Source organism: Struthio camelus, chromosome 1 (genome assembly GCF_040807025.1).
Source record: "Struthio camelus isolate bStrCam1 chromosome 1, bStrCam1.hap1, whole genome shotgun sequence".
Taxonomy (NCBI): domain Eukaryota; kingdom Metazoa; phylum Chordata; class Aves; order Struthioniformes; family Struthionidae; genus Struthio; species Struthio camelus.
Window position 1 is genome coordinate 56,057,150 of NC_090942.1, and position 26,050 is coordinate 56,083,199.

Genomic DNA, 26,050 nt, shown 5'->3' on the forward strand with positions numbered 1-26,050 from the left:
ATAAGCGTAATATTGTGATTGCTCAAAAAATCCTTAGTTAAATAATGACTTGGACCCTCTGATACTAAAATCATTTTCTTAGCATTCTGATGGCTAATACTTTCTCCTATCAGCTATTTATTTGTTGTTGCTGTTGTTGTTGAGGTGTCTCCAGAAATAGCTATTACTGTAAAATAAGATGATTTTATTTTCATAAAGGTTGGAGTTGCTTACTTTCTCTCTCATTCTGTCTCTCTCTTCCTCCCCATTTCTTCCCCCCTCCTTTTTTTTTTCCTCCCTCCCTTCTCTAGACTTACTGAAGGGTTTACAGCCAGGTGCTCAGCATGCAGCAACGCTGTCTCACTCACCTCTGCCTGCTCACTTGCAGCAAGCTTACACAGGTAAAGATAATGTTCCTCTTCCACCTTCCTTTTAACTTAAGAATAAATAAATAAAAATAAATGCCCTAGATTGAAACAAAATGTATGCCAGATTTGAAATTAGTTTAGAGAAGACAGACAACGTAGGAACAAGCTTTGGTAGTGGCAGGTGGTGCAAATTCTGCTATAGTGGTATTTTTTGAACCTGAATGACTTTAGACCTGTCTTCAATACCAGGGACAAAAAAAAAAAAAGGTCAATCTCATGGGTAATACTTTATTGTAGTGGTTCGAGAAACCCAAGCCTCCAATTTCAACCAGCAGAAAAAAGAATACTACTCCCTAGACACTTAAGTCGATTTTTTTTTTTTTTTAAACAGGCTGTATAAAGGCTGTATTGAGGGGCTTGCTTTTTTTTTTTTTCCCCCCACTCCATTTTAATTTCTCCTTTGGAGAAGAAACTGAACTTCCAGCTAGAAGCTTCTTGACTTTTCTTCTAAGTTTGTGCACATGCGTGAACAGTGTGGTGGCTTCCTAATGGAAGATATGTCTTCCCTGAAAACTTTATCCTTGACAAAATTACGTATTTTGATTGAGAGTAGTTGAAGGAGTAGAACTTCTGCTTTTCCTGTTTGTGAGCCTTAAAGCTGAAAAATTGTCATGTAGTTTCAGAAGGTGATGTAATTTAGAGTGTACTCTTCTTGACCACTCTGTAGGGTTTTTTAGCCAGATAGGGGAAGAGGAAAGGTAGCAGTGACTTGGCAGGTACTTCATCCTATTCTTGCGAAGTGTTGTTCTAAGAGGCTGTGAATGCAAACCAATCACCTCTATTTGGTATCATCTTTAATAATTTTTTGTGACAGTGAGTGCCATGGGTTGACTCTTCCAAAAATGCTTTATTACAAAGAAAAGGTTGTTAAAGGCTTGTTTTTTATAGTGTCCCAAACTGCAACTTAATTTTTAGAGAGATTATATCTTATGGTACGTATCTTGATATCTCAAGTTTAAACAGTGCTATTTCAAAAGAAACTACTGCTGAGGAGATGCATAGTTCTTCATCCCATAAAAGCAATGTGCTTTCTGATAATGCTGAAGTTGACCATGCTAAGCCCTCCCTTTTTTAGGTTGTAAGTTAAAAAATAAAAATTCACTTATGCCTTTATTCTTCCCCTTCTTTTTCTGTCTCTAAACTACAGATGGAGGCCAAAGTAAAGGGGACACTAAGTTACAGCGGAAAAACCAGTGACTTCTGGACAAGCAAGGGAGCTGAAGCAGTTCTGGTTGGCTGACAGAATGTGCCCGGTTGGGAAAGTGCTTATTGTCACAGGGCTGCTGTTTCTGTCAATGTTTACATATTCTGATCCCAAGCACTGTGGTGAGAGGAAGAAGAAAAAGAAAACAATACTTGATCAAAGAGAGAAGGAAAAGGAGGACTGGTCCTCCTGGTCATACAGACTGGTCATAGTTTGATCTTGCCTAAAGAAACAAAGCTTTTTTTTTTTTTTTAATCCACTCTGATTGGCTTTTAAAAAAAAAAAAAAAAATTGGTTGTCAAACCCACAGCAGCACAAACATATTTTCTGGGTGATGTCCAGTGAAAAGTTGAAAGCGTGAGAGGAGCTACAACAGGTTTCTTCATCCATTGTGTGAGGTGGAGTTGTCCACTTAGTTCCTGACGTGCCCCACGTAAAGTTATATGTAGGTCCTGAACGTACCATACAGTTGCGGACCAAAAGGATATGTAGAGTAGAGGTGATGTTGGGATACTTTTGGGTTATACTTAAAACCTTACACAGATGCAGAGTTTCTGATATGGGCATTTTTCCAGCTTTGTAAGGGTTTTTGGCTTTAGGGAGCCTACAGATATATGCAGTCTCATTAGTCCCAGAGAGCTGTCTTCAAAACAGATCTCTGGTACATGAGACATCAGAGACAGACTACTGGGAAACCCCTTGCTCCTTGCTTTTGGGGGTTTTGTTTTTTTGTTTTTTGTTTAACACAGATATTTAAGGGAGGAAGGATGTGAAAATCGTTCATCTTACATTAAAAGGAAATTTACATTTTATTGGTCAGACTAGCATTTCTTCCCTGCCCCCAACCCTGTTTTTAAGGCACACTTGTATTTCATTTCTTTAGTTTGCTCAATTCTTTCTCGTTTGCCTTGTGCCTGTCTGCTACTAAAACGAAGTAATGTCCTATCACATCCTTTATAAAAACAACCAGTTCTTCACCCGTTCTAGAGCTTCCTCATCTTTCATCTAACTCCTCCCAAAAGCCATGCATTATACTGACCTGCTAGTCAAGGAAAGCTGAATGTGACTTATTCCAGAGCCAGGTTAATACTGCTTCAGGCATTAGCCAAAGAGGAGTCGTTCAAGAGCGACCAGAGGTGCCTTCTCTTCCGGGGGCTGAATGGGTTGTCTCCAGCATTTCCAGCCCCTGCTGGCCTGGGGAGTTCCTGACCTGAACTCTTCCTTACGTGGTAGCACAAGACTGCAAAGCTAGCTTGCTTGCCTTTTTTTTTTTTTTTTTTCCCTTAATTGGATAGCAATACATTGACTTGTTCATTTGTAAGGTTAGGAAATATCCAGCACACGTTGCACTTTTGACACTAGGGCAGAACTTCACTGAGTCCCTTGCATTGTCAAATAAAAGATGAGAATGGCAAACTGAAATAAGTCATAGAGGAAAGCAGCAGCTAAAATCATATGATGCTCTTCTCCTTCAACCCTGAAACATTCCTTTGATCAGAGCAGCTGAAATTCCTAGTAGCTAGCTAGTCTTTCCAGTAGTTTGATCTGAGATTGAACCAGTGACAACTGGTCATCTCACACCTTCAAGAGACAAACTTTGACTCATGGTTATTGAATTTTCAGTGTTTTTTGCCAGATTAACTTATAGCTTTCCGTTCTTTTATGTGTGATTTATTTTTCTTAGACAAGGCAACAATTTTCTTTTCTATTTAGAGCTCATTTTAATTTTATATAAATATATATATACATGAATTTAAAATAATATATATTGTATATCTAGTATAAAAATGTTGGGTTGAGCTCAGCAATAAATGTTTTTGCACAACACTTCTGTGAAAGACAGGTTGAGTTAAAATAAGATGCATTAGTTCATGAATTTCTCTCCGTAGCATCAGCCAAATTACATGCTTTTTAGCTACTGTTTTGTATGTGGCGTGTTGATTAGATAAGCTTGCATCGCAGTCTTCAAGGTTTTGAGTTGAAACGTACAGCTACACAGACCCTGGCATTCCTAATCTGATGCGAATTCAGTGGCACAGAATGCAAGTTTTACCTGAGTTTTTTTTTCTTCAGGAAGGGTTGAAGGAACTAAAATTTGAGGCCAAACAATTCTGGAGGGGTGTTAATTCTCTGAACTGTGTCAAATCTGATACTACTAAAATAATGCATGTAGCTAGGGGAGTTGCAGCAGTGAGCCACCAAGCAGCAATATATTTAAAAAGAACCTGTCCTAAGAGTTCTACCTCTTCTACGTTTTCTTCATCAAGGCATCTCATTCAAGTTCCCATATTTTTGTCTTCATATTTGCTTAATGAAATTTGAGATCTGGAGGCTTGAAGCTTACAGAATAAATTTTCCTTTCAGCATCTCTCTCTTCCTGGAAGTATGCCTCACCTCCTGTTGAGGGGTATCCTCTCTAGATCTTAAGGAGATGAGGGAGTAGATCAGTCTGTATGGCCTCTTGAGCTTCTCAGTCTTGGGAAACAGGTAAACTAATACTTATTGTGGAGTTAGGCTGTAGGATGATGAGCATAAATAAGATGATACATTCTTCATGAAGCCAGGTCAAACAAGCCACCAAAGGGTAACTGTTTTCAGTCAGTTATCCAGAGCTGTTTTGGAATTGGCAACATGGTGATGAAAGGGCCTGTATTCCTTTTTCCCTATTCTCCCTTGAGAGTTAAACCTAGCAAGGCAAAATCAAAGGAAATAATAGATTGGCTCCCAGGTACCTCTGCAGGTAGCATAAACAGGATGAAAAGTGAAAGATTTCTGCAACATCCCAATGCAAAATTAGGTTAATATTTTACTACTTCCTGCACAGCAACTCTTCTAAAGATATTTTTCCCAAGTTTTTACTACTTTTTTAAGGGCCTTTGGTAATAAATAAACTGTAGTTGTACATACTAAATAACCCTCAGTATTCACAAGCAATAAGAAAGCCAAGTAGAGCTGTCTTTCCAGGCAGCAGGGCTGAACTTGGTTTGGGGACTGTATATGAGCAAACGCGTCAAGCTCACTGTGAGCCCCATCCAAATGCAAGCAATAATTTCAAACACAGGTTTTAGATGTTAAAACCCTCTGAGTGATACTTTCTGCTACATGATCCAAATCCCCAAAAGTCATGGTAGCTATTTTAAATCCTTTTGAGACATTCGCAAAGTAAGTAAAAAGGAGGCAGGCAAGATGAAAAAACAGGCTGCAAAATTGTTGATGCCTTGGACTATAACTGCAGTGTTCTCTCCCTCCAAGAACGATGCTAATGGCCGAAATCACTTTGTCCAGCCTTCTCTGTTAATTCAAGATACATGACTAATACTGAGTAACTCAGTCACAAGTGTGGATGCTGTGGGTTTTACATCTGTTTTCTGCTAATCAGAAGTAACTTTTAATTGTCTGGGTTCTACTTCTTGACCGAATCCAATCCAAGTTGTCTGATGCACACACATGGAGGTGGAACAGGTGACAAGAACCTGTTTCCTTCCTCCAGTCCCATCACCTGACCCTTCCTCCACACTCCTTCTCCACTTGGTGCAAGAGCCTTGAGGACATGAAAAAAGAAATCCTGCAACTCTCCCAAGCTGCCATCAGTTGTGTGAACCATTAACCCTCTAGGAGTCATCTTGGACTCCAACTAACTTTATCACATTTGCTGCTACATTCGTAAAATGAACTTTTGGCTGTATTTATTAGCAAATTTTAATCTAGTTTACAGTTTGAGGTTGTTTTTTTTTTTGAGTAGTTTTTGCCCACAGATGGATTAGAAGTGTTGGTGTTTGGGGTTTTCTTTGTTTTGAGTGAATTGCTAAAGGCACAGTGGTCCCACTTCTGTTCTTGTTTTGGATTTTTTTGAAGATGGTATTGCAGGAAAACCTGCAGTCAAGGTAAGCTCTCGAAGGCTTCCTCCCACACCTCTAACTTTCATCTTTTGCTGAATTGGGGGGAATCATTAAAGGGACACTTGCTTATTGTTTGTTTGTTTTTTCATAAAATGAACCAGAAAGCAGTAGGTAAATGACTGATTAATTAACACTTTATGCAATTTTAATTTTATAGAAATTAAAAAAAGTTGGTAGACTTTTGATTGGTCCTAGCTCTGGTGAAATGCCTGTTACCCTTCATGACTGACTTGATTCAGGCCTTTGTCCTTTGTTTAAGTGCCTTTTTTATTTTATCCCCCCCACCCTCTTTAAACCGTTCTCAGAGATCCTGAAGTGCTGGAAGGCATTTTGGAGGAAAAATCTTAAGCTTGCCAAGATGACTTTATGCTGTTATACTATTTTTCCCTTTTGTAAAAAAAAAAAAAAAAAAAAAAAAAAAATGTAATGTGTGTGTAACTTCAAAGCTGCTGTACCATGGCATTGGTTCTGTATGCTTGTGCTTGTTTTCTCATACTCACTCTCTCACACACACGTGCACACACGCACACACACACACAAACCAGTATTCCTGAGAATCCTGTTTATCCTTCTGCACTCTGGCTCTGTTAAACATTTTACTTATAAAAGGTGGACATTTGAGGAAAGAAGGCAACATAATAAAAGGGATGTGTGTGTGTGTGTGATTGTAAATGCGTATAGGAGAAAGGAAGTGGCTAATGGAAAAGAAATTTCTTGCATTTTCCTCTTGAAGGTTTTAAATTTGGATCGTAATTAGGTCACAAGTAAAACACAGGCCCTGTCTGGATACCTTATTAAATACTGGACCGCTTCACACAATTACTGAGTTTGCAAAGGCATGCAGCTGACATAAATGTGAGCAGGAAAAAGGTTAAAATAGCAGCTTCCAGCAAGTCTGAGTTGAGATGAATTGCAAGGAATCTCGTTTGGCTGGTCACGTAGCCCAACACTAGTTATTGCAAGGATTCTCACATTTACCAAAGTTGTCACTTCTTGTCATACAACATATGTAAGAAGAAGCTCTATATAACGTGTTAGAATAGAGCTGCTAATTGAAATTAAACCTGGCTAAACTTCACAAGCTGCCTGAATCATACACCATCAAAAGTACTTTTCTATTTGTACCTTCTCTATTAATGAGATTTCAGTAATGGTTTGTTCTTCTCAAATAATGAACAGTAAGTTAATGTATTGTTAGCTGCAAGTGAACTGTCAGAATATCACTTATGCTTGTTTCCTTGTTCTCTGACAAAATTAGCTATCAGCAAAAGGTATTCTAGGGATTTAACAATTCTGTGCTGAGGATATGTCTAGGTTACAATTATTACAAACATACGTACCTGAAATTAGCAATTCATGTGTTGATCTGTGCTACACTTATGACAGCAAATAGCATCACTAGGCTATGCTTGTTCCGTGATGTGCTTCCGTTAGGCAAGATCTAATTTTGAGTTGCCTTGTGAAAAGGAGGTGTTTATCTTTCCTTTTCAGAAACCAGAATAGGAATGGCATGCAAAGTTCTTCCTAATTAGGTGGAAAGCCCGTCTAGAGAGCAATAAATAAGATATTGATACGACGTGTGTTCGTTTGGCAAAAAATAGTCTAACTGCTATTTCAGTTCTTGGCTCATCTGAACACATGTAAATGAACCTGTTATGTAAACTAGGCTATAGGCAGATATTCTTTCCCAATCTAATGGTGCCAGTCAGAGAGAGTACGATTGCTGGTAGCTTGGCTGTGGAAGTGATTACGTGAGTGCTTCCTGATCTGCCTTAGGCAAGTCGGTGAAGTTACTTCAGTGGAGACAGCCACGTTCACTGTTGGCAGTAAACTGAGCTAACTTGGCTGTTCTAGTGCTGTTTAACTCATTTGAGGCACCCCTGCTCCTTATCTTTGGCCTAACTGGGAGATCAGAAATCTATGACTGGTGATGAGTGCTGACTGTGGCAATGTTTGCAGGTGCAGCTGTTCTCAGAGTCGATGTCCATCTACTGCTTAAGTAATCACTGCCAATGCAAAGCAGCCAGAAGTAAACTTCCTGGGCTACTGGAAAAGTAACAGTTGTGTAGGGGAATGCTCTGGTTGCAGAAACTGCTAGTGTAGCTTCATCATCCTTTTCCTATGACCCAGCGATCCCTTGCTACTGTAATAGCCTTTGGGGGGCCATGGAAAGCCCTACTGCTGCTATGAGTTATGCTGAGAGATCAGCATGGCCTGGAACTGACCCAAAACTGGGGAAATGCAGTGATTCCCTACAGCCAGTTTTGCACACTTTTCATAAATGATGCTGTGCTAATCTTGTCAGTAGTCAAGGACAGAGGTCTGTATTTCGTAGCCAGTTTTTGACGGCTATAATTCTACAGAGCAACTCTGGAAAAGAAATGGGTTTTCATGTTTTATAATATTAGTGAATTTCAGTCTTATCTTCTTTGCCAGCTTTGGCTTATGCAGTAACCATTCATAAGTTTCTCTTTATAGTGAAGTAATCCGAAACAAGTAGTTCACACTGTCTTTGACTTTTGTCATGCTCAACACCAAGGGTTTTTTGGCCCAGCAGCACGTGCAGATATGTGTTGCCAGAAAATTCAGTAATGTTTGTAACTGTCCAGCACCGAGAGAAAGCAGGTGAGAGAACCAACCAAAACCAGTCAGGAGATACCACCAGTTGTAAGCCAAAGCAAGTAGCTATTGAGGCAGCCAGAGCTTCTTTGAGACTGATCAGATTTCACCAGTGGGGAGGGGGGTGGGGGAAGAGACATTTTTGTGTTCTCAGCTTTTTCCAGATAAGGCCTTAGTTTGATTAGTAGTCACTAATATCAACTATGCAGATGAGTATTCTTTACATGTTTCAGTGTTACATGCGCTCCTTCCCCCAGCCACCCCTGTTAACACATCAAAGTTTTACCCAAAGAAAATGGAATATTTTTTGAATGTCTGTACTACAGAACTTTTTTGCTAACATGAAGAAAGAAATTTGTATTTTAAAAAGAAACCCTTTCACTGGTGCAGCACCTAGTGTCAAAAGTGTCATGGAATTGCTGTAAGAGCTAAGCTAAAATCGCCTCTTGTTTTAGTCAGACAAGTTTTAGTCTGAGAGCTTTTCGAACGTTCAGCTCTCAAAATTGGTTTAAGAAGCCACGGCAATTTTTTTAAATGTACAGTTTGGATTTGGGGAGAAGCTAGTGAGAGAGACATCCTGTATTTCCTTCCAGTATCAGAAGTGTATTCAATCAATTCCTTACTTAAATGAAGTTTCTTCTAAACAAGGGGAGGTATTAGCTACACAGTAGGTGACTCTCTAAATAAAATTAAATTGAGATTTCCCCATGTATTTGTCACTGACCTTTTAGCCTTGTATGTAATTACAAAAGAACAATTTAGCTCGGAGGTGAGAACTGTAGTGTGTGTGTGTGTTATTGCCAGTAATTCCATCTTGTAGCAATTAGTACCATGTTCTTGCATAGTTCTCAAGATCCACACTGGAAATAGATGGAGAAAAATTATTTTTGGACTACTGTTTAAAAAAAAATTACAAAATTCATTACTACTTTTTCCCCCAAAGTCTACTGAATAGTGTTATATTTTAGCAGTTAAAGTAGTACTCTTGTTATGTGATTTGTAGTCTTGTAGTCTTTTCCTGAGGGAGAGTTAGGAGCATTTCATAAGTAATCCTTAAAGTGTTTGCATTTTCTAGCTTACAAGTCAGTTGCTTATAATGAAAGGGCATCAGTGTGATTATAACTTCTAAAGATACAAAAGCACTGTGTTCAAAATATTTCATTGAAAAAACAGTGTGGGTGTGAGGCCCTTTAATTCTGCCTGATGGAGAGGCTCATGCAAGACTAGAGCTTCCAGATACCCGCCTGCCCTGCTGATAGTAGGGAGAATCATCCCAGTGACGGAGTTTTGGCCTCAGTGTCCTTTGTTTGTTGTCACAATTAGTGTATATGTTTTAAAAAGAATTTGAAAATAGCCAGCTTAATTCTTCTTGACTGGCTGATCATGAGAATGAATGAGGCTATGTAAAGTGAGGGGCTGAGAAATGTAGATACCTGGAGTTTTTTCTGCCTTTTCCTGTGTAGCTTAGGACAAATAATAAAAATAATATAAATAATAAAAGCTACAATTCTTTGTAGTCCACAGTGTCAAACAAAGGAACGCACAGTTACTATGAGACGGCAAACCTGTTTTGAGTTGGTGATTCCTATAGTGCTTCTTTTAGTCCATCACGAATTTGTATGAGGTCACCTTGCTTCTTTTAATACTTGCCTATTTCAGAGCATAGGGCTTAGCGATGGAGAGGATCCTAACAGCTGTGTGCTTACTTGACCTCTCCAGAGTACTACTCCCATGTGAAATGCTCCCCTCTTGCAACAACATGGCTGAACAACCAAATGCAGCTACGTTTGGGTGATTAGCACCACTTTCGTTTGGATTTTTAGGGAGATGTGTTCCACTAACTTCAAAGGATACTGTATTTTAAATGTGTGGTTTAATTTCTTTCCTCTCTTCTTATAAAACTGGACCTGAACACAAGTTTTGAGTTTTTTTGTAATAATCTCAGGACCTGAAAGATTGTAGCATTTAGTGTGTCTTAAAAATGATGTACTGTACCAGCCATGGATTTTTGTAAATACACCTGTTTCCCTCTTTTGTATTTTAATTTTTTAAAAGTGCGTAAGGCTCTCTGACAGAGGAACTGGTGCCTGCTTAATTTTCATCTTGAACTGAAGCAGGAAAATGGGGAAGCTACCGCCACCGAAGCCTGCACCAGTTCCAAACTGGGTGTTGTTGTTCTGATCAGTTTAATACCTGCTAGTATTTTTTTTGATTGGGAAGCCACTGTACATTCCCAGTTGTGGCCAGCAGAGCCCTATCAGGGAGACTTGTAATTTTAAATCTCTTCTGTTTGACTACTTGCTCTTTTCACTCCTTCCAGGTATTCAGGTTTACGATCCCTGACGATGCTTTGGTCCCAGAAGATAACGGTGTATGTACCCCGTGATACCTAACAGCATAATTCTCGCAGGTGCTGACTGCTTCACCTGTTCCAGGGGCAACTTTCCCTTGTGTTTTCCACTGTTCTGAAAGGAGTGCAAAGTTTTTTTTTTCCTTTTCTTTTCTTTTTTTTTTTCCCCCCTCCCCTTGTTCGTTTTAGCAGCAGTCTTTGCCCCGGGACCCAAGCGGGCAGCCAGCAGACCCCTGTTCCACAGTAAGAGCCTTACGCAGTACGGTGTAGCTGTTCCCTGTCCTTAACTGTGACAGGCTTTTTTCATGAGTGTACTTTTATTTTGTATGTGTCATGTGTCTGTGCTGTATTAAATAAAGAGGAATGTACATACTAGCTGCGTGTCTCTGTGATTTCTCACGAAGATAAAGATGTAAATGGTCCCCTTGACGGGTTGATTGGGGGGGGCTTTTGGTGTTTTTTTTTTCTTTTTTGGGGGGGGGGAGGGGAGGGAAATACTGGGAACGAGGAGGAGTGCTTAAAAATTATGTAGAGATTATCTCTCCTTCCAGACAAAACCTCCCGTCGTTCATTTCAAAGTGTAGGAAACGAGTGTTTCCCCGCTGGCCGCGGCCGGGGCGGCGCCCGTTTCTCGCGGGAACTACTCCTCCCAGCAGGCCGTGCGCGACACGGCTTCCCCCCTCCCCCCGCCCCCGCAGAAACGATAGGTCCCAGGAGGCTTCGCGCCACCGTGTTCCGGTCTGCCAGCCTCAGGCAGAGCGCCACTGACCAATCAGCAGGCTTGAAGAGAGGCCCATGAAAGCCATAAAAGGAAAAGGGGCGGTGATAAGAAAGAAGTGAGCACCTACGAAGTCTTCTCCCGCGGCAGCCCCAGTGGCCTAATGGATAAGGCATTGGCCTCCTAAGCCAGGGATTGTGGGTTCGAGTCCCATCTGGGGTGGGCTCTCTTTTTGCCTCGTGCCGGCCTCCATTTTACCCCCGACTTACCAAAACGAGACGGGCCTTTCTCAACGGTCGTTATGAAGGTGGTATTTCAACGCGACGTGGAGGCTGACGGGAGTGGGCTGAGCGTGACCCTCTAAGAGTCCAAAATGCAGCGCTTGAGCCCGCCATTAACGACACGGTTTTGTGCTTTCCTTCCCTTGAGCAGGGAAAAGTACTTGCCTGTCTTTCTGAAGCTGAATGATCTTAAACCCCGCGTATTCAGCCCGAAAATCAGGAATTTGATTTCAAACGCGCGGACTTTGAAACTCAAACGGCTGAGGATGTTTCCTGCGCTTTCCAGCTTTTTCCGACAGAGTCTTAACAAGGAGGCGGTAGAACATTCCACAGCCTCTCAAGCACACCCTCCGCCACCCATGGCCGCGTTAACGAAGCCGCGGTCCGGCATCCGGCGTGTGCTGCTCACAGGAAAAAAAAGGGGCACGGCCCAGCTTCCCGCGGCGGGGCGGGCAAGCACCGGGGCTGGCCGAGCGAAGCCCCCGCTTCCCTCCCAGTAATTTAGGCCCGCCCTTCCCCCCCCGGCCCGGTGAGTGCGCGGCTCACTCCGCTCCGGCGGGCCGCGGACGGAGCGGCGCGAGGGACACGCGGGGGCGCGGCCACCTCAGCCTGGCCGGGCGGGCGCGCGCGCGCGCAGCTGCAGAGTCGCTCCCCCTCCCCGCCCGCGTGCCGCGCGCTGGCAGGGCTGGGGCGGAGTGCGTGCAGCCGCGCGCTCCCTCCGCTCGACGCTCGTCCTTCTGCACTTGACCCGCGCTGAGTGTGGGGGTAGGGTGCGGGGGAGGAGGGGGGGGGGAAGCGATCGTGCGACTCAGCGCTCGATAGCTTGGACTGGCGGCGCTGCGCCTTGCGGACCGTTGGCCGACGCGTGCCGCGCCTGCCTGCCCGCTTCCCAACTGCCCCTCCCGCGAGACGCCGCCGAATGCGCGAGGGTTGAAGCCTGCGCCCTCCGCCCGCTTCCTTATTGGCTGCTGCGGCCAGGCGGCGGCGCCCGATTGGCGGAGGGCAAGGAGTTGGGGGAGGGTGGAGGGGAAGAACCACAAGATGGCGGCGCTGGGCTCACCGCTGCGGACGTTGCGAGGGCTCCTGCGCGAGCTCCGCCACGCGAGCGCCCGGGCGGGCCGCCCCTACCGGGACACGCCCGCCTATCAACACATCCTCTCGGCCTTCCGCGCCCACCGGGTACGGCACGGGCTCCCCCGCCTCCGGGCTGGCGAGGCTCCCGCTGGCCGAGGCCCAGGACTCGAGGGCTCCACTCACTTCTCCCCCACACCCCCCCCCGCCGCCTCCCTCTCATATTTCCTCGCGGAGGAGGCAGGGGCGCCTCTGCCCGAGGCCGCGCGGTTGCCTGTAGCCTTCGGGGGGAGCTGAAGCCTCTGGCGCTTGTTCCCTCCTTTCTGCAGGTCACCAGTGAGAAGCTCTGCCGGGCCCAGCAGGAGCTGCACTTCCAGGCAGCCACGTACCTCTGCTTGCTCCGCAGTGTCCGGGAGCACTTGGCCCTTCACCAGGAGTACCACGGCAAAGGGGAGCGCTCGCCTGAGGAGGTTGCTGGCTTGGTGGGCTTCAGGCTGCCGCAGCAGCCGGGAGGAAAGGGTTGGGATTCGTAGGAATGCAAATGCTTGCCAAGACCGCTTTACAAGGACTTGAGAATGGTTGTGTTGTATGTACTATTTATCTCTGAATAAATATCCTTGATTATAGAAACTGTCTAGGTTTTCTAGCTTATATTTTCTCTCAGTTTTAGGTGGTAGGTGTGATTCAAAAGATCCGTAACTGGAAATCCCTCTATGTTTATCAAGCATGCTCAACTCGCCCATTAGTTCTGAATATCTGGTGTGACAGGCAACCTGTAGGATATGAGAGGTTATTTGTAGGGGGAAAGCATGACCACGCTGCCTTTGCTAAACTGTTCTGTCTAAACAGTTGTAAGGTTTTCTAAATATGAAGGTAAGAGGATTTTTCTGTCACATTCTGTGTGTAGCAGATTTTTCATTTTCCCAAGAGCAAAGACGCTTTCCCTGAAGATGTTAACAGAGACCTCTTTAACCTTGAAGATTTTTGGCCGCAGTAGTGAGCGATAATAGTTCAGAGGAGAATACTGCTTCATGAGTTACAAGTTTCTGAGGGCTTGGGAATGGTTCACCCTAAGACAGTAGGATTCCTATACTGGTTCTAATACATTGTGTGTCTTGGAAACACTTCATTAAGCAGTGAACTGACTACTTGTGAATGCAAATTTAAAAGTTTTATGGTTCTGCAGACTGAAAATCCTTTTGATGTTTTTGCAGAGTCCCACCAGGTGAACAGCAGTGGTGTTACTTTGGAAAACTGGTGATGTCACAAGTGGGGAAAATAACAACCTATTTGTAGCTCAGTGGATCAAAGTTACTGGGAGCCAGCATACCCGGAGAATTTATGTAATATCTTTGCTGTTGTGAGATGCTTTATTTAAAGCAGCTGCTATGTTCTGCCTTTCATTTTCCAGATGGCCCATCTAAAGTATGTTGTATATTGCTCTGTATATGTTGTATATTGCTCTAGACGAAAAATGGATGGCTCACTGAAACCTTATGGATGAAAAGCTGAAATTTGGCTACAGATAGCTGAAATGGGGCTATCTCTGCTCCTTAAAGAGTACCTAGAGCTAAAGGTTTTATGGTTTGGGTACAAATGAGGACTAAGCTTTCTCCATTTCCCCTGAACATACTAAGGTATTAATGGAAATAAATTTAACCAGTATCTTTTTGGATCACTTCCCCTACAATCCAAAACAATATAATGACTAGCAAACCTTATTTATATGTTAAAGGGAAAAAAAAATAGGGCATGTTCTGAATGGTTGAGGAGCACTGAGGAGGGTGTTCTGTTAATTAACACAAACGTCCCTGGTTGTGGACAATCGAACCTGATTCTTACTTGTGCCGGTCATTGACTGCTTTTGGGCACTAGATGGCAACACGATGGTTAAGACGGCTGCAAAATGCATGAGTTAAGATGAGCAGAAGTTGTGGAATTATTTTGTTTCATAGTGGGTCTGGGTGCTCTGGAAAAGTAATTGGATCTGATACATAACAGTTGCTTCTGTTTTAAGGGAGGTTCTCTAAAAACTTGCTGTTATAGTAGCATTTCTCACTTATGAAACCATAATTGCACTTGACAGCTTGTGAGAAGAACAGAACCTTTAAAATGGTGCTGAATGTCAATCTAATGAGAGAAATAATCTTAAAAAAGCATCTTCTGTCTATGGTTGCTCGGACATACATATGCATTCACACCTACTCCTACCTAGCCAAGGTGTGTGTACGCACCCGTGCATTTAGTAACTTGCTAACATCCCAGCAGCCATTACAGAAAATGTTTCTTTGCTGGAGGTGACTAAGCAGGGACAGGACATTTGGTATAGAGGTAGCTTATTACACAGTCCAGGTTTTCTTCCTGTTTTGCACTTTCAATTAGGTCAAGTTTCTTCGCCTCTCACATGAAAGAAGGGCTAAAAGTTTTCATTTCTGGTAGTGAAGATCCCTTGACAAAAGGGTCCTATGTAAACTAATGACTACATCTGTCGTGCTCTGTTTCTCGTTTCCTTCATCACAGGCTGCTATGGTTACCCTCTCTTTGTTGTCACCCTTTAGATGTCATTCCTCTTAGTGGCAGTTTGTACAATTGAGAAATATTTCTCCCTGCCCCTTCTACCTTTGGAGACCAGGAAAGCAGCTAAAAAAATATTTATTTCAGCTATGCCACGTGCTTTTTAAAAGCACGTTGGCGTTAACTCTAATGAAACTGTTCCGGTTCGGCTCTTCTCTCGGAGGGGCAAAAACCGGACGACAAGAGAGCGAGCAGGATCCCTCGCCGGGACGGGCGGGCCGTGTCTGCGGGGCCCCTTGGTGCTCCGCGGCGGAAGGGGCGCCGGGGCCCGCCGGGCTGGGCCCGCTCTCCGCTCTCGAGGAGCGGGCCCGGAGCCGCGGGAGGGGTCGCTCCTCCCGTGCTGCCTCCCGCGGCGCCGGGAGCACCACGCAGCCGCCGCGCATCGCCCTCCGCGGGCGCGGCGCCGCCCCGCCGTCAGGGCCGCGCAACCGCCGCGCCCACCGCCCTGGAAACCGGCACGTCACGGCGGTAACGCGCGGCCGCCCGGCCAATCGGCGCGCTCCCGGGGCGCAGCCCGGCGAAAGGCCGGCCCGCCCAATCAGGGAACCCGCCGCGCCGCGCGTCACCCGCCGAAAACCGTCCGCCGTGGCCAATCGGCGGGCGCCAAAGCTCGTCCGCGCTGACGTCGCGGAGCGGACGAGAGGGCTAGGGCGCGTGCGCGCGGGTTTCCGTTACCGCTGGCGCGCGCGCGTGGCAGGCGTGAGAGGAAGAGCGAGGAGGGGGGAGGGGGAGGCGGCGAGCCGAGCCCGGCGCGAGGCAGAGGCAGGTTTCCCGCTCCGCCTGTCACCGGGAGCGCGAGGCAGAGGCAGCGCCCGCTTCTCCCCCCCGCGGCGCCGGGGGAGCGGCTCCGCCCGGGCCCGCCAGTGACGCGAGGGGGAGGGCTGAGAGCCGCGCCGGGCCTCGGGCCTTGTAGGCCGCTGTCGGCGTGACTCGGCCGGGCCGGCCCCCCGCGCGCTCAAGATGTCGGCGCAGGCCCAGATGCGCGCCATGCTGGACCAGCTCATGGGCACGTCCCGGGACGGTAAGTGCCCCCCGGCCGGGGTGGGGGAGGGGAGGCGAGGCGAGGCGAAGGGGCGGAGCTACCGAAGCCCCTGCGGTCACGGTGGTGCCGGGTGGGGAGGCCGGCCGGCCGTTGATGGTGACTGCGAGGCCCAGGGCCCGCTCTTCCTTCCTCCCCCCCCCGCGGGGGCGGGGCCTGCCGAGGTCATCGGTCAGTAGCGGGGGGGGGGTCGGGTCTTGGGCGCTGCGCGCCGGCTCCCGCCTCTGCCGCCCTCTTGGGCCTGGGGGAGCCGCACGCCGCTGCCCCCGCGGGGCTGCCAGTGCCAGGCGCTGTCTGGGCGGCGGGAGCCCCGCGGAACTGCTCCAGCTGCTCGAGGCATAGCGCTGCGGTTTCAGATCCCCTTCTGCTCCAGGGTCACAGAACCGCGCGCCCTCCCCGCGGTTCCCCAGGCAGCAGCGGAACTGCGCCGCTAAAGGCGCGCCCGCGTCGCTTACCTTTGAGGGAAACGGTAGTTTGCTTGGTTCAAACCAGGAAAAAGAAAAAAACCCCACCCAAAACCCGAACAACACCCGCTTCAGTACAGCAGCGGTGCTTTCGTGTTATTATAATTTTGTCTAAAGTCTGACCCAAACCATCATTTCAGTCAGCACGTGGCTGAAAGCACGCCGTTGCTTTCTGATAGAGAGAATTTAGTTAACCCAGGTGGATGAACTCTTTATTTAAAAAAAAAAAAAAAAAAGCTAAATTAAAGTTTAATATTTCAGCGGCAGTAATCCCAAGAGAGATGTACTAGATGTACAGTCAGACTTCAGATCACTTTATGGTGTCATTGTGAGCTGAAGAATTATCACTTTGTAAAGTTTTTGGAAATTTTTGAAATGGTGCATAGTGGTCAGCATGCAAGCTTGAATTGACAGTAATCCCTGAATTCAGAAAGTTTGTGGACTGCAGGAAAGGAGCTGTTTCTGTTACGCTGTCCCAAGTATTTTATTTATAAACAAGGGAATGCTGCACGAGAGGGGAGACTAATTAGAGATGATTTGAACATTCTACATGTTGTACTAAGTCTTGCAGGTACGTGGTAGCATGCATGTTTGTTGAACTTCGTGCTGAATTAATGATTATCTATTTTCCCATGCTCTGCTAGGTTATGTGAGGCTGGTATTTACCTTTTATTTACCAGTCGCCTGTTGGTACTGAGGCCAATGCAGGTTTATTTGTTAGGGTGTATGGCGGGGGGGGGGGTTGTTTGTCTTTTAGAATCTAGGATTCTGAGTAAGTGTGGCTAATTTGCATGCATCTGGTATGTCCTGAGGGCTTTGTGCTAAATACTAATAGCTGTTTTAACAAGAGGCATGACAATCTCATTGAAAAAGTACTGTTCTGCAGAGATTGTCTCCCTAAGCAGGGCTGGTTAGCGAGTAGTCGGCATGCTGGCTCTGACTTATGGTGTTTGTGTCTGGGCCAGACGGTTTTGAATACTTCCTGTTGTGCCTGCGCATGTCTAAGTGCTTAATCTGGCAAGGAAACACTGTCCTCATGGATCTTGAGTGTTTCCAGTGTGGGCACTCAAGAGAGCTAGTTAGGACTACACAGAATGTTTTAAAAAGGCGGGGGGGTATTTCAGCTTATGAACATGTTATCCCTTGGGAGTGTGAGTTACCTGTCACAGCCGTTTAAAAATGCTACGTTTAAGATCTAAACCATGAGAAAAATCCCTGTTCTAGATTTCCTTTAGCATTGTGATGAAAGCAGTCATCGTATAGATAATTACACCCCTGCAAATCATAAGTCTTCATCCATCCCTCCCCCCAAAAAATATGCTGAACTGTTTAGAAATTAACTTTCTAGGAAGGAAACATATAAATGAAATTAGCAGGGATAAGGAGGGATAAGTAGGAAAGAATGTTGGCAGAACTGGCTTTCACTATTGGATTAAGGGGGGAATTGAGAGTCTCTGTAACGCTAATATAGTTTTAAGAAAAATAAATCCAGTGGAGCATTATTTAAACCAAAGTCTTCCCAGATATTCAAAATCATACTGTTCTGCAAAGCTAAATTCAAGGCCAGGCTCAAGGTCACTGAAATACTGCTGACCTTGAGAGTAGTGTTTTTTAGTTTGTTTGTTTTTTCTGTTGTCTTTAACAAATATAATATTTCTAATAATATGCAAATCATAGCTTTTCCTTAGAATGTGGCAGTTTTTTCATTTCTGGGTAGACTGTGGTTCTCATTTCCCGACTTATCCCTGTCCCCTTTCATTTTGTTCTGCCTGGCAACAGAGTAGATTTTAAAATGCTTCTAAAAATCATACGTAGGTAGTTTTTCTGTGTACTATATTGTTCAAAATTACCAAAATACTCTTTAATTTCCTGATTAGCAGAATGTTATTCTTGGATTTGTTTTTAGTCTAGAATGTGCAAGTTTAAAATTCTCACCTATATTAGAAAAGACAGATCAAACGCTTGATCTCTGCAATGAGAATAGCACAAACTCGGAGGTAAAGGCAAAGCAAATAGCATTGGCTGAATATATAGTCTGTATTAATCTTTCAGAGATTGTAGTAGTAGTATCCTCTGTGGAGATTAGGAACATGCTGCCAAAATGGTTTTGAAAATCCTACATGGTTTTAGGAGCCGAACTGTAGGCTGTAATTTGTGAAGGTTTATGCATGCTCTTATGAAGTGATGTCTCTGGGGCCAGGGTGAGGAAGCTTGCAAGATGTAGTTTTTAAATGTTGTCATGTATTTGCTGTTGAGTTCAGTATTGAGTACAGTTTCATATCTGTCAAATTAATTTTGAAAATACTCGGTGAACGTTCAGGTTGCTTTAGGAATATTTATAAAGAACAAACTGTGTTAGTGAGGACCCTTTTCATTTCAACAGAAATGCCCGGTCTCTGGCTTTCCAGAATTATATATACAGCTCCTGGCCTGCCCCTTGCTGTATCCTTTCCCAAAGGACTCTTATGTTTGTGGGCAGAGAAAATCGAGGGCTTTGTGACTCGTTTTGACAACCTGCTTCTTCCCTTGTCTGGATTTTGGCAATGGGATAGATGCACTTGTAGTCACAACTGTCAACCTGTGATGCATTCAGGAGTGTTACAGTGACAGGATGTGATTTTCAGGAAGCTGCTTGTCAGCTGACTGCTCCAGTCCCCTGCTGTTAGGAGCTTGCCTTTGCTTAGGTGGCAGACACCTGTCAGACTTGGCAGATGGTCTTCAGGTGTTTCCACTGAGTTGCAGTTTTTAGATTTCATTTGGGGTATCTAAAAATACTTGTGCTGTTAATGTCACTACAATAAAATCATTCTGTAAATGGCAGCTATGGTTCTGTTGCACACTAGGAAAAGCACATTATTTCAAAAGTAAGTGTTTGTAAGTACCTTAAATATAGCTGAGTTGCACTTTTTGTTAGAGAAGTTTGCAAGAAAGGTGGAGAACTGGATTGGAAGTGGACTGTGCTGAATTTAAAAAAAAAAAAAAAGTTTGGATTTTGATGGTAGCTGGACTAACTTCAACATAAGTCATGACTACAGGTTGAAAAAATATTCTTCTAAATAGGGGAAACATGTCAACCGGAGTACCGATAAGCTGACATGCTTAAATAGAGAGGCTTTAATGTAAATACTGATTACTGCAAATACTGGATTTCTCAGATATTGGGAGATGAATGCTGAAGATCAGATAACCACATACGGTTAGCACCTTAATATTTTGTCCATATCATTTTTGCACTATTAGCAGTTAAACTGAAGGACTTTATATTAAATCTGGCAATAGTTAAAAGGTTAGTTTAAGTTGAATTTCTTGACAACATCCAGAGCCATATGGACGTGTCACTCAGAAGTATTAAGAATCAATTGATAGACTTAAAAGTATGACTTTTTTAAATTAACACTTCTCAACTATAAAATGAGTAGTCTTGATTAAACTTTTAAAAGAATATGTTTACGTGAAGCCTTTTTTGGCCACTTCCATTCTCTAGAATACAGGAAGGATCCTTACAAATAGTATCACAACTGTTTTAAAAAATATTTACCAGGAGTCATTTACAAGTTAGCTGAGTAAACTGTAGCATAGCGCTTGGTAATTTTTATCCATTTCAGCTAAGCGCTAAAAAAGAACTCCTGAGGTAATAATGGTAATAATGCTAACTACTGTTTAAAACACCTGATTGTAAAGATACAGTTTTATTTTAAACCAGTATATCTTGTTCAATTGGTGGGTTTTTTTTTTTTTTTTTTTTGGCCAGGTCAGTTACCTGATCTGCCTTGCCACATGAATTTTGGAGACAATGTGAGGAATGGAGGAATGGTTTAGAAGCAGAGGGTGGAGTAAGATCATTTCTTTTGGCAGTATTGCAGACCCAGATCAGATCAGAACGGCTTTGTAACAGTCAAGTCTTGGCAGTTTCAAGACGCTACAAAGAAATGGGGGGTAGTTCTTATAATTGCCAGTGCATCAAAATCTGTTTATACTCTAAAAATATGACAAACGAGCAAAGTTAATTAGGTTCTTTTTTACAGACAAAAAGGTAAAATTGTGCGTGCATCTGTGATTTACATGTGGTCATGAAAACATTCTCCAGGCATACTCTTAGGATGCTTATGTGACTAGCAGAAACTTAATATTTGGGGACTTCGGGTGTATGGAGCCCATATATGTGAAGAAGCACCAGTCAGCACCTCTTCTGCTTCCTCTGCTATCATTCTGATCTGCACTGCTGTATTTGGAATCTTTAACTCTGTTCTTTACCTGTTACTAGCAAAGCATTTTTCTTGTTCTAGATCTTGTTCCTTTTGCACTAAAACTTAGAATATCCTTTTGCATCTTTTCACCTCTTAACAATTTTTTTTCTATTTTACACTAGCCTCTTCAGTTGTGCTTAACAGTGATTACTGATGTGTGACTTTTCTGTGATCTTCCTTGTTTGGGAGGAGTTGAAATGACACCTCCTTGCTTACCTCACTTGAAGTCTTCATGTATGACGCCCTTTTTGTGGTAACAGAAGTGTAATCTAGAACTCGTAGACCATCTCTGAAGTAGTGTTCAAGTTTGTCTGTAGTGCTTCCTTTCAGCAGAGTATCTCCTTGTATTCCATTTCCATTTTGGGGACTGGGGAGGGAAATGTTAAGGGCTGGGATAGGGGAAAACTCTTCAACAACTTCAGACTGTATTGCTGAAACGGGAATGCAGATGACAGATGAACACGCTGTAAAACAAGGAGTGCAGCAAATGTTTTTGCAGAACTCACCTTGGGTTTTAAGTAAATGCAAATAACTTGTTCTCTCCTTGAGTTTATCTCATGTAAGCTTTGCATGAAACTTACAAGAAGAACTTAAAAGAGTAAATTCTCAAGAAACCTAAATTGGCCACTAACCTGGAGTCTTCAGCCTCTTTGTAAAAGAGGCACTTAGTGCAAGTGTAACTTTTCCATGGGCGGGGGGGGGGAAACAGTGGCTTGGTGCAAATGCCTTAATCTCAGTCTGTTAAGAATGCTTTTAGCCTCAGCATGTCAAACTTCTGATACTGAGTTCCATTTAACTCTGAGGGGGTCTCTACAGTGGAAGCAGCAGCCCTGTGACATGGCTGTCAGAATCACAGGTGCTGGACAGCTTTTTTTCAGAAGTCTAACATTCTATCTCTGCTTATGTTCTTAAGGGGAAGATGTTGACTTACTGCTTCGGGTACACTCATAAACCTGGTCAGATCACTTAAGTTCCTGTTTGAAGTTACTCCTGTGACAGTTTGTGACACCTTCAAAGCATTTCTTTGTTTCCATACAGGAATAATCAAGAGCTGTCTGTGTACCTAAGGATGGGTAGTGGGTTGATGCTGGTATTCTCAGGGTGCATAGATGTATTTTTTTCAACCTTGTAAGGTTTGCACTGTGAGGTGAAAGATAGTTTATGCTTTTGAAGTGAGTTTCAGTACTTTGTTGTCTGTGACTGGAGTACACGGCTAGCCATTTGGATAGCTTTAGGCTGAGAGGCAGATTAGGAAGGCAAGAACCTCCCCCTGAGGACCCTCGTTTCAAATATGGAGCAGCGGCAAAATGAAGGCAGAAAATATCTTGTCCCTATAAATGTGTTCAAAAGGTAACAAAATGTTGAGTTGATATCAGCTCGGAAATCTAAAAGTAGTAGTAGTAAAACAAACTTCATGACAGATTCTTTATTTGATAATCACGACTGATGAGAAGGCTCTAAGAGCAATGATATTTTTAATGAATTGTGTGCGTTTGGTGACTCGGTGTAAATTTCTGGTACTTCAGCCCTTAAAAATAAGGGGAAAAGTAAAGGACTTGAGGAATCTTTTCCACTCTCGATTTGGGACCATGGTTTGGAAAGACATTTATGAAGACGCAAATAGGCATATTTTGGCCTCATAGAATATCATTCCTGCATTTGTTCACTTGTAAGTCCTTAATTGGGAAACCATTTTCTTTTTAATTTATATTCTGTATTTACCAGTGTTAATTCAGTCATATTGTAAATCGGAAGAAATATTGGCTAGAGATGTGTTATTCTGAATGTATTATGGTAAAAATGTGTCCAGCATTAATGTCAAAAATATCAGAATTAGCTGCCTATTCAGTCTGTAGCAGGAACAGGATCTTCTTTGACTGCATAAGCCTCATTTAAGCAGGAATTAAGTAATGATGCTGAAGTATTGTTATACAAGGCTCTTCCTTTGCAGATGAAACTTGATACTCAGTCTTTAACCAGTATTCCATCCAGTTAATAGCTCTTTATGAAGAAATTTTTGAGATCCCTTGCCAAAATACTGGAACTCATGCTTCAAAAATTTGAGCGCAAACCCAGCCGGTTTTGGTTGATGTAACTTAACACAGGGAGTTAACAGCGTGAAAATGAAAATGCACATTGCTGTCTTTGCGTGGATTTCACCATGTGTTTGTAATTGGAGGTTACAGTTTGATTTCAAAGGGTAATTCTCCTCCATGCACCAGGATTGTTGTTAGTAGTGTGTTAGGCTACATCAGAATAGGCAGAGATGATGAATCAAATAATTGTTATAAGCAGTTAGCACTAAGCATTGTTGATACCGGCATGTTTGTTCCACTGATTTGCAATCAAAATATATTGAAGGGAAACGAAGTTGTGGAGGCTTGTTGAAAGCTTAAATTTGGAAATTTGAAATAAATTCTGTAGTTACAATTGCACATTATGATATTGTGCTTTGGATGTTCTTTAATCAGTAGTATGTATTGGTCTTAAATATTGACGTTACTTTTGTAGTTAGCATGTTTAACAAACTTGGGAAAACTTCCTTTAAAAGTTTTCCATTACTGCTGCCATCTGTTAAGATAGTATCCTAATATTTGTGTCTCTAGTGTAGAGGTCTGCAGTTTCCTTACGTTCATAAAGGATATGATATGTGCAAGCATAGAAATTTCCTTGATATTTGGCTTTTTTTCTTTCAAATGGTTTAAATTCTATTTCAAGTTTCTCTCTTCATCCTGAAAGTAACACATTATAGAAATGTGGTTTGGGCCAGATACTTTGAGTGAAACTAAAGCTGCTGCTTCTTTAGGTAAAAATTTTTGTTTGTTTCTATATAAATTCTTTGCTTTTTATGGCAAAATCTAATTGGAAACACTAGAATGACTTGTAGTAATGGATGTTGACTCCTGTGATGCACTGGCAAATTACTTTCTGATTTCTTTAATGAGTTTAAGTCCTAAAGATCAAGCAGTTGAATACTGTGCTACCCTACGGAGACAGGATTAAATAAGGTGCTGTTCTGAGCTAATTTAATGAGTTACCTATTAAAATAGAACTTGTAATAGGGTCTGAAATATCAGTGAATAGTCTCCTGTTCGTTCATGAATGGGAAAGGATACCTTAAGTTTAAATGACTGCAGCTACTTGGTACCTAGATGTATTTTTTTCTTATTTTAAAAAAAAAAAAAACGCACAAAGCTTTTTTTAATTCTGTAATGCTCAAATGCCACTTAATGTTTGCTTGATTGCTTGGCCATACAAAGAGCGCATCGACTTAAATTCAGTTAGACAAAGAGAAGTAGTATCTTGGTTATCAGAAGCGCCACCGAAATCCTTGGCTTAAGAACACTTTTATTCACGTCTATATTATTTGAATCTTTAGAAAGCATCTGCAAGAGTCTTTTGCGTTAGGCTAAGCATCAGGTGTATAGCGGTTCTGTAGATTCTCCCTAGCAAACTATATAGACCACAGAGGTGGTCACCTTCTCAAGATGGCTCATCTGTAGGTCAGCAGCAGAATGCACCTTCTGTCTTTGCCAACACTTCTGCACTTCTGTTTTGGGATATTGGCGCTCACAAAATGCGTGAAGGAAATAAAAGCAATGTCTTCTGAGGCTATCAGGCTCTAGAATGAGGTGCTAGAGGGATACAGAATTCGGTCATTGTTAGGGCATAGTACATGACACTGAAATAGCATAGATTAAGGCGGGAGGGGAAGACAAATGTATGATGAGACTGCCTTCCATGAGAAGGAGAAGGTGGATATCTGAATTTTCTGTGTAAGAGAACTGATCTGGAAGACCGTTAGATACTGGTCCAAAGACACAGTGCGGGGAAAAAATAAGTGCCAATTAAAATGTGAATATGGAACACATTCTTAAGGCTGCCATTTCTTCCATTTCTGCTACCAGTTTTTTCTGTATTGTTTTATCCTGCTTTAGTGGTAATTGTGACTGTCACAGTAGCCACTTAAATGGAAAAAATGAGAGAGGTGGTATTGCAGCTGGGGGGTCAGTTGTTACTTGTGGTAGAGGTATGAAAAAAAAAAAAAAATCTCTAGCTGTTGAGGTAACATCTCTGAAAATGTTTCGTTCTCCCTTTACCTAAGGAACCCTGAGTCTTTCAGAGATTTTTCTAATCTCAGTATCCCTCCTGATAGATTAGTACTCATAGGCCATTAGTTGTCTTTTTAAAAAATTACTTTACTTGATTTTTGTTCATTTGTTTTTACCTAGAAGGAGCTTTACAGTCAACATGTATTTCTAGATGCTGTGTTAAAATTGCTGGCGGAGTCTATTATTCTATACAAACTGAACAATCTGGCCCCTTGTTTTATTTATAAAGGTTCAATGTATCTTTGCCTGCCTACATCAATCTGCAAGGGAGTGTCAGAAAGGCCCCGCATTCGCCGAGCCGTGAGTTATCGCTAACTTTTCAGATGTGTTAATGAATGTGGAACAAACGCAGTTATGTGTTTAAAAAACAAAATGGATCCACCCCCCAAAAAGGAAAACGAAAACAAAACTCAAATTCTTACTGCAGTAGCAGGCATGATTATAAAGGGATTGCTCTAAATTTTTATTATTGTAAGTAACACTAGACTTGCCCTCCAGAAAACCTATTGTTGAACTGCTTTGAAGCTGTTCTAGCTTGGGGGTACTGGTTTTAATGGGGTTGTATCCTGCAGGCAAATTAAGTGTGTGGTGTTTTGCAAACTTTTGGTTGCTTGAGATTTTGAAACTTTGCCCATCTGAAAATGTTATATGTTAGCATCTTATGCGTAGAAGTGGTATTTAAAAATCTGATTATATAATAGTGAGAAAGGCTTGACTAGTAAGAGCATGTTTATTTTTCCCCTTTGTTATAGTTATCTAAGTAATGGGTTGGCTTCTAAAATCATTGAATAGATTCAAAATTCTCAGCATTTGAGGTTAAATGCTAATGAAGCTGTAATTACTTAAACTGCAAAAAATAGCCACACTTGAAATATTTCATGAGAAGCAGAAGGTTGCAATCTGAACTCATTCTACATATTTTTTCCTTCAGCAGCCCTCCTTGCTTCAGTAATTCACCAGTAGGTTTTCAAAGATTAGAGTTTTTTTTTTTTAGAGGTTGTTACTTTTTTTTAGTAAGTAAGTAGATACATCCTGAGAGATCAAGGTGCTTTACAATGGCTGTAT

The 26,050-nt window shown here is 42.9% G+C and overlaps 3 protein-coding genes and 1 non-coding gene across 7 annotated transcripts in view; all 4 read left to right on the forward strand.

Annotated features, from left to right (window-relative positions):
* The window catches only part of UBN2 (ubinuclein 2), a 55,702-nt gene extending 44,851 nt beyond the window's left edge, over positions 1–10,851 (forward strand). The window contains exons 16-17 of the mRNA XM_068940234.1: positions 291–380; positions 1,555–10,851. Coding sequence (XP_068796335.1) covers positions 291–380; positions 1,555–1,604 — 140 coding nt within the window. The 3' untranslated portion in view covers positions 1,605–10,851. The remainder of the gene's footprint in view (positions 1–290; positions 381–1,554) is intronic.
* Positions 10,852–11,346: 495 nt separating this feature from the next.
* Positions 11,347–11,419, forward strand: TRNAR-CCU (transfer RNA arginine (anticodon CCU)). Its single transcript has one exon. It is a non-coding gene; the product is annotated as a tRNA-Arg (tRNA).
* An 850-nt stretch (positions 11,420–12,269) lies between these two features.
* On the forward strand, positions 12,270–13,182 carry FMC1 (formation of mitochondrial complex V assembly factor 1 homolog). The gene is made up of 2 exons (XM_068940286.1): positions 12,270–12,657; positions 12,879–13,182. Exons 1-2 carry the CDS (start codon positions 12,520–12,522, stop codon positions 13,080–13,082), a joined length of 342 nt encoding a protein of 113 aa, XP_068796387.1. The 5' UTR covers positions 12,270–12,519; the 3' UTR covers positions 13,083–13,182.
* Positions 13,183–15,701: 2,519 nt separating this feature from the next.
* The window catches only part of LUC7L2 (LUC7 like 2, pre-mRNA splicing factor), a 35,004-nt gene continuing 24,655 nt past the window's right edge, over positions 15,702–26,050 (forward strand). The window contains exons 1-2 of one of the 4 annotated variants that reach the window (XM_068940265.1): positions 15,842–16,144; positions 25,215–25,285. Coding sequence is in view for 2 of the 4 variants with exons in the window: in XM_068940245.1 (XP_068796346.1) it covers positions 22,165–22,223; positions 25,215–25,285 (130 nt within the window). In the remaining 2 variants the exon portion in view is untranslated. Of the gene's footprint in view, positions 16,145–16,394; positions 17,198–21,976; positions 22,224–25,214; positions 25,286–26,050 lie in introns of those variants that run through there. The other 3 variants (XM_068940274.1, XM_068940245.1, XM_068940255.1) reach the window with 3 other exon arrangements.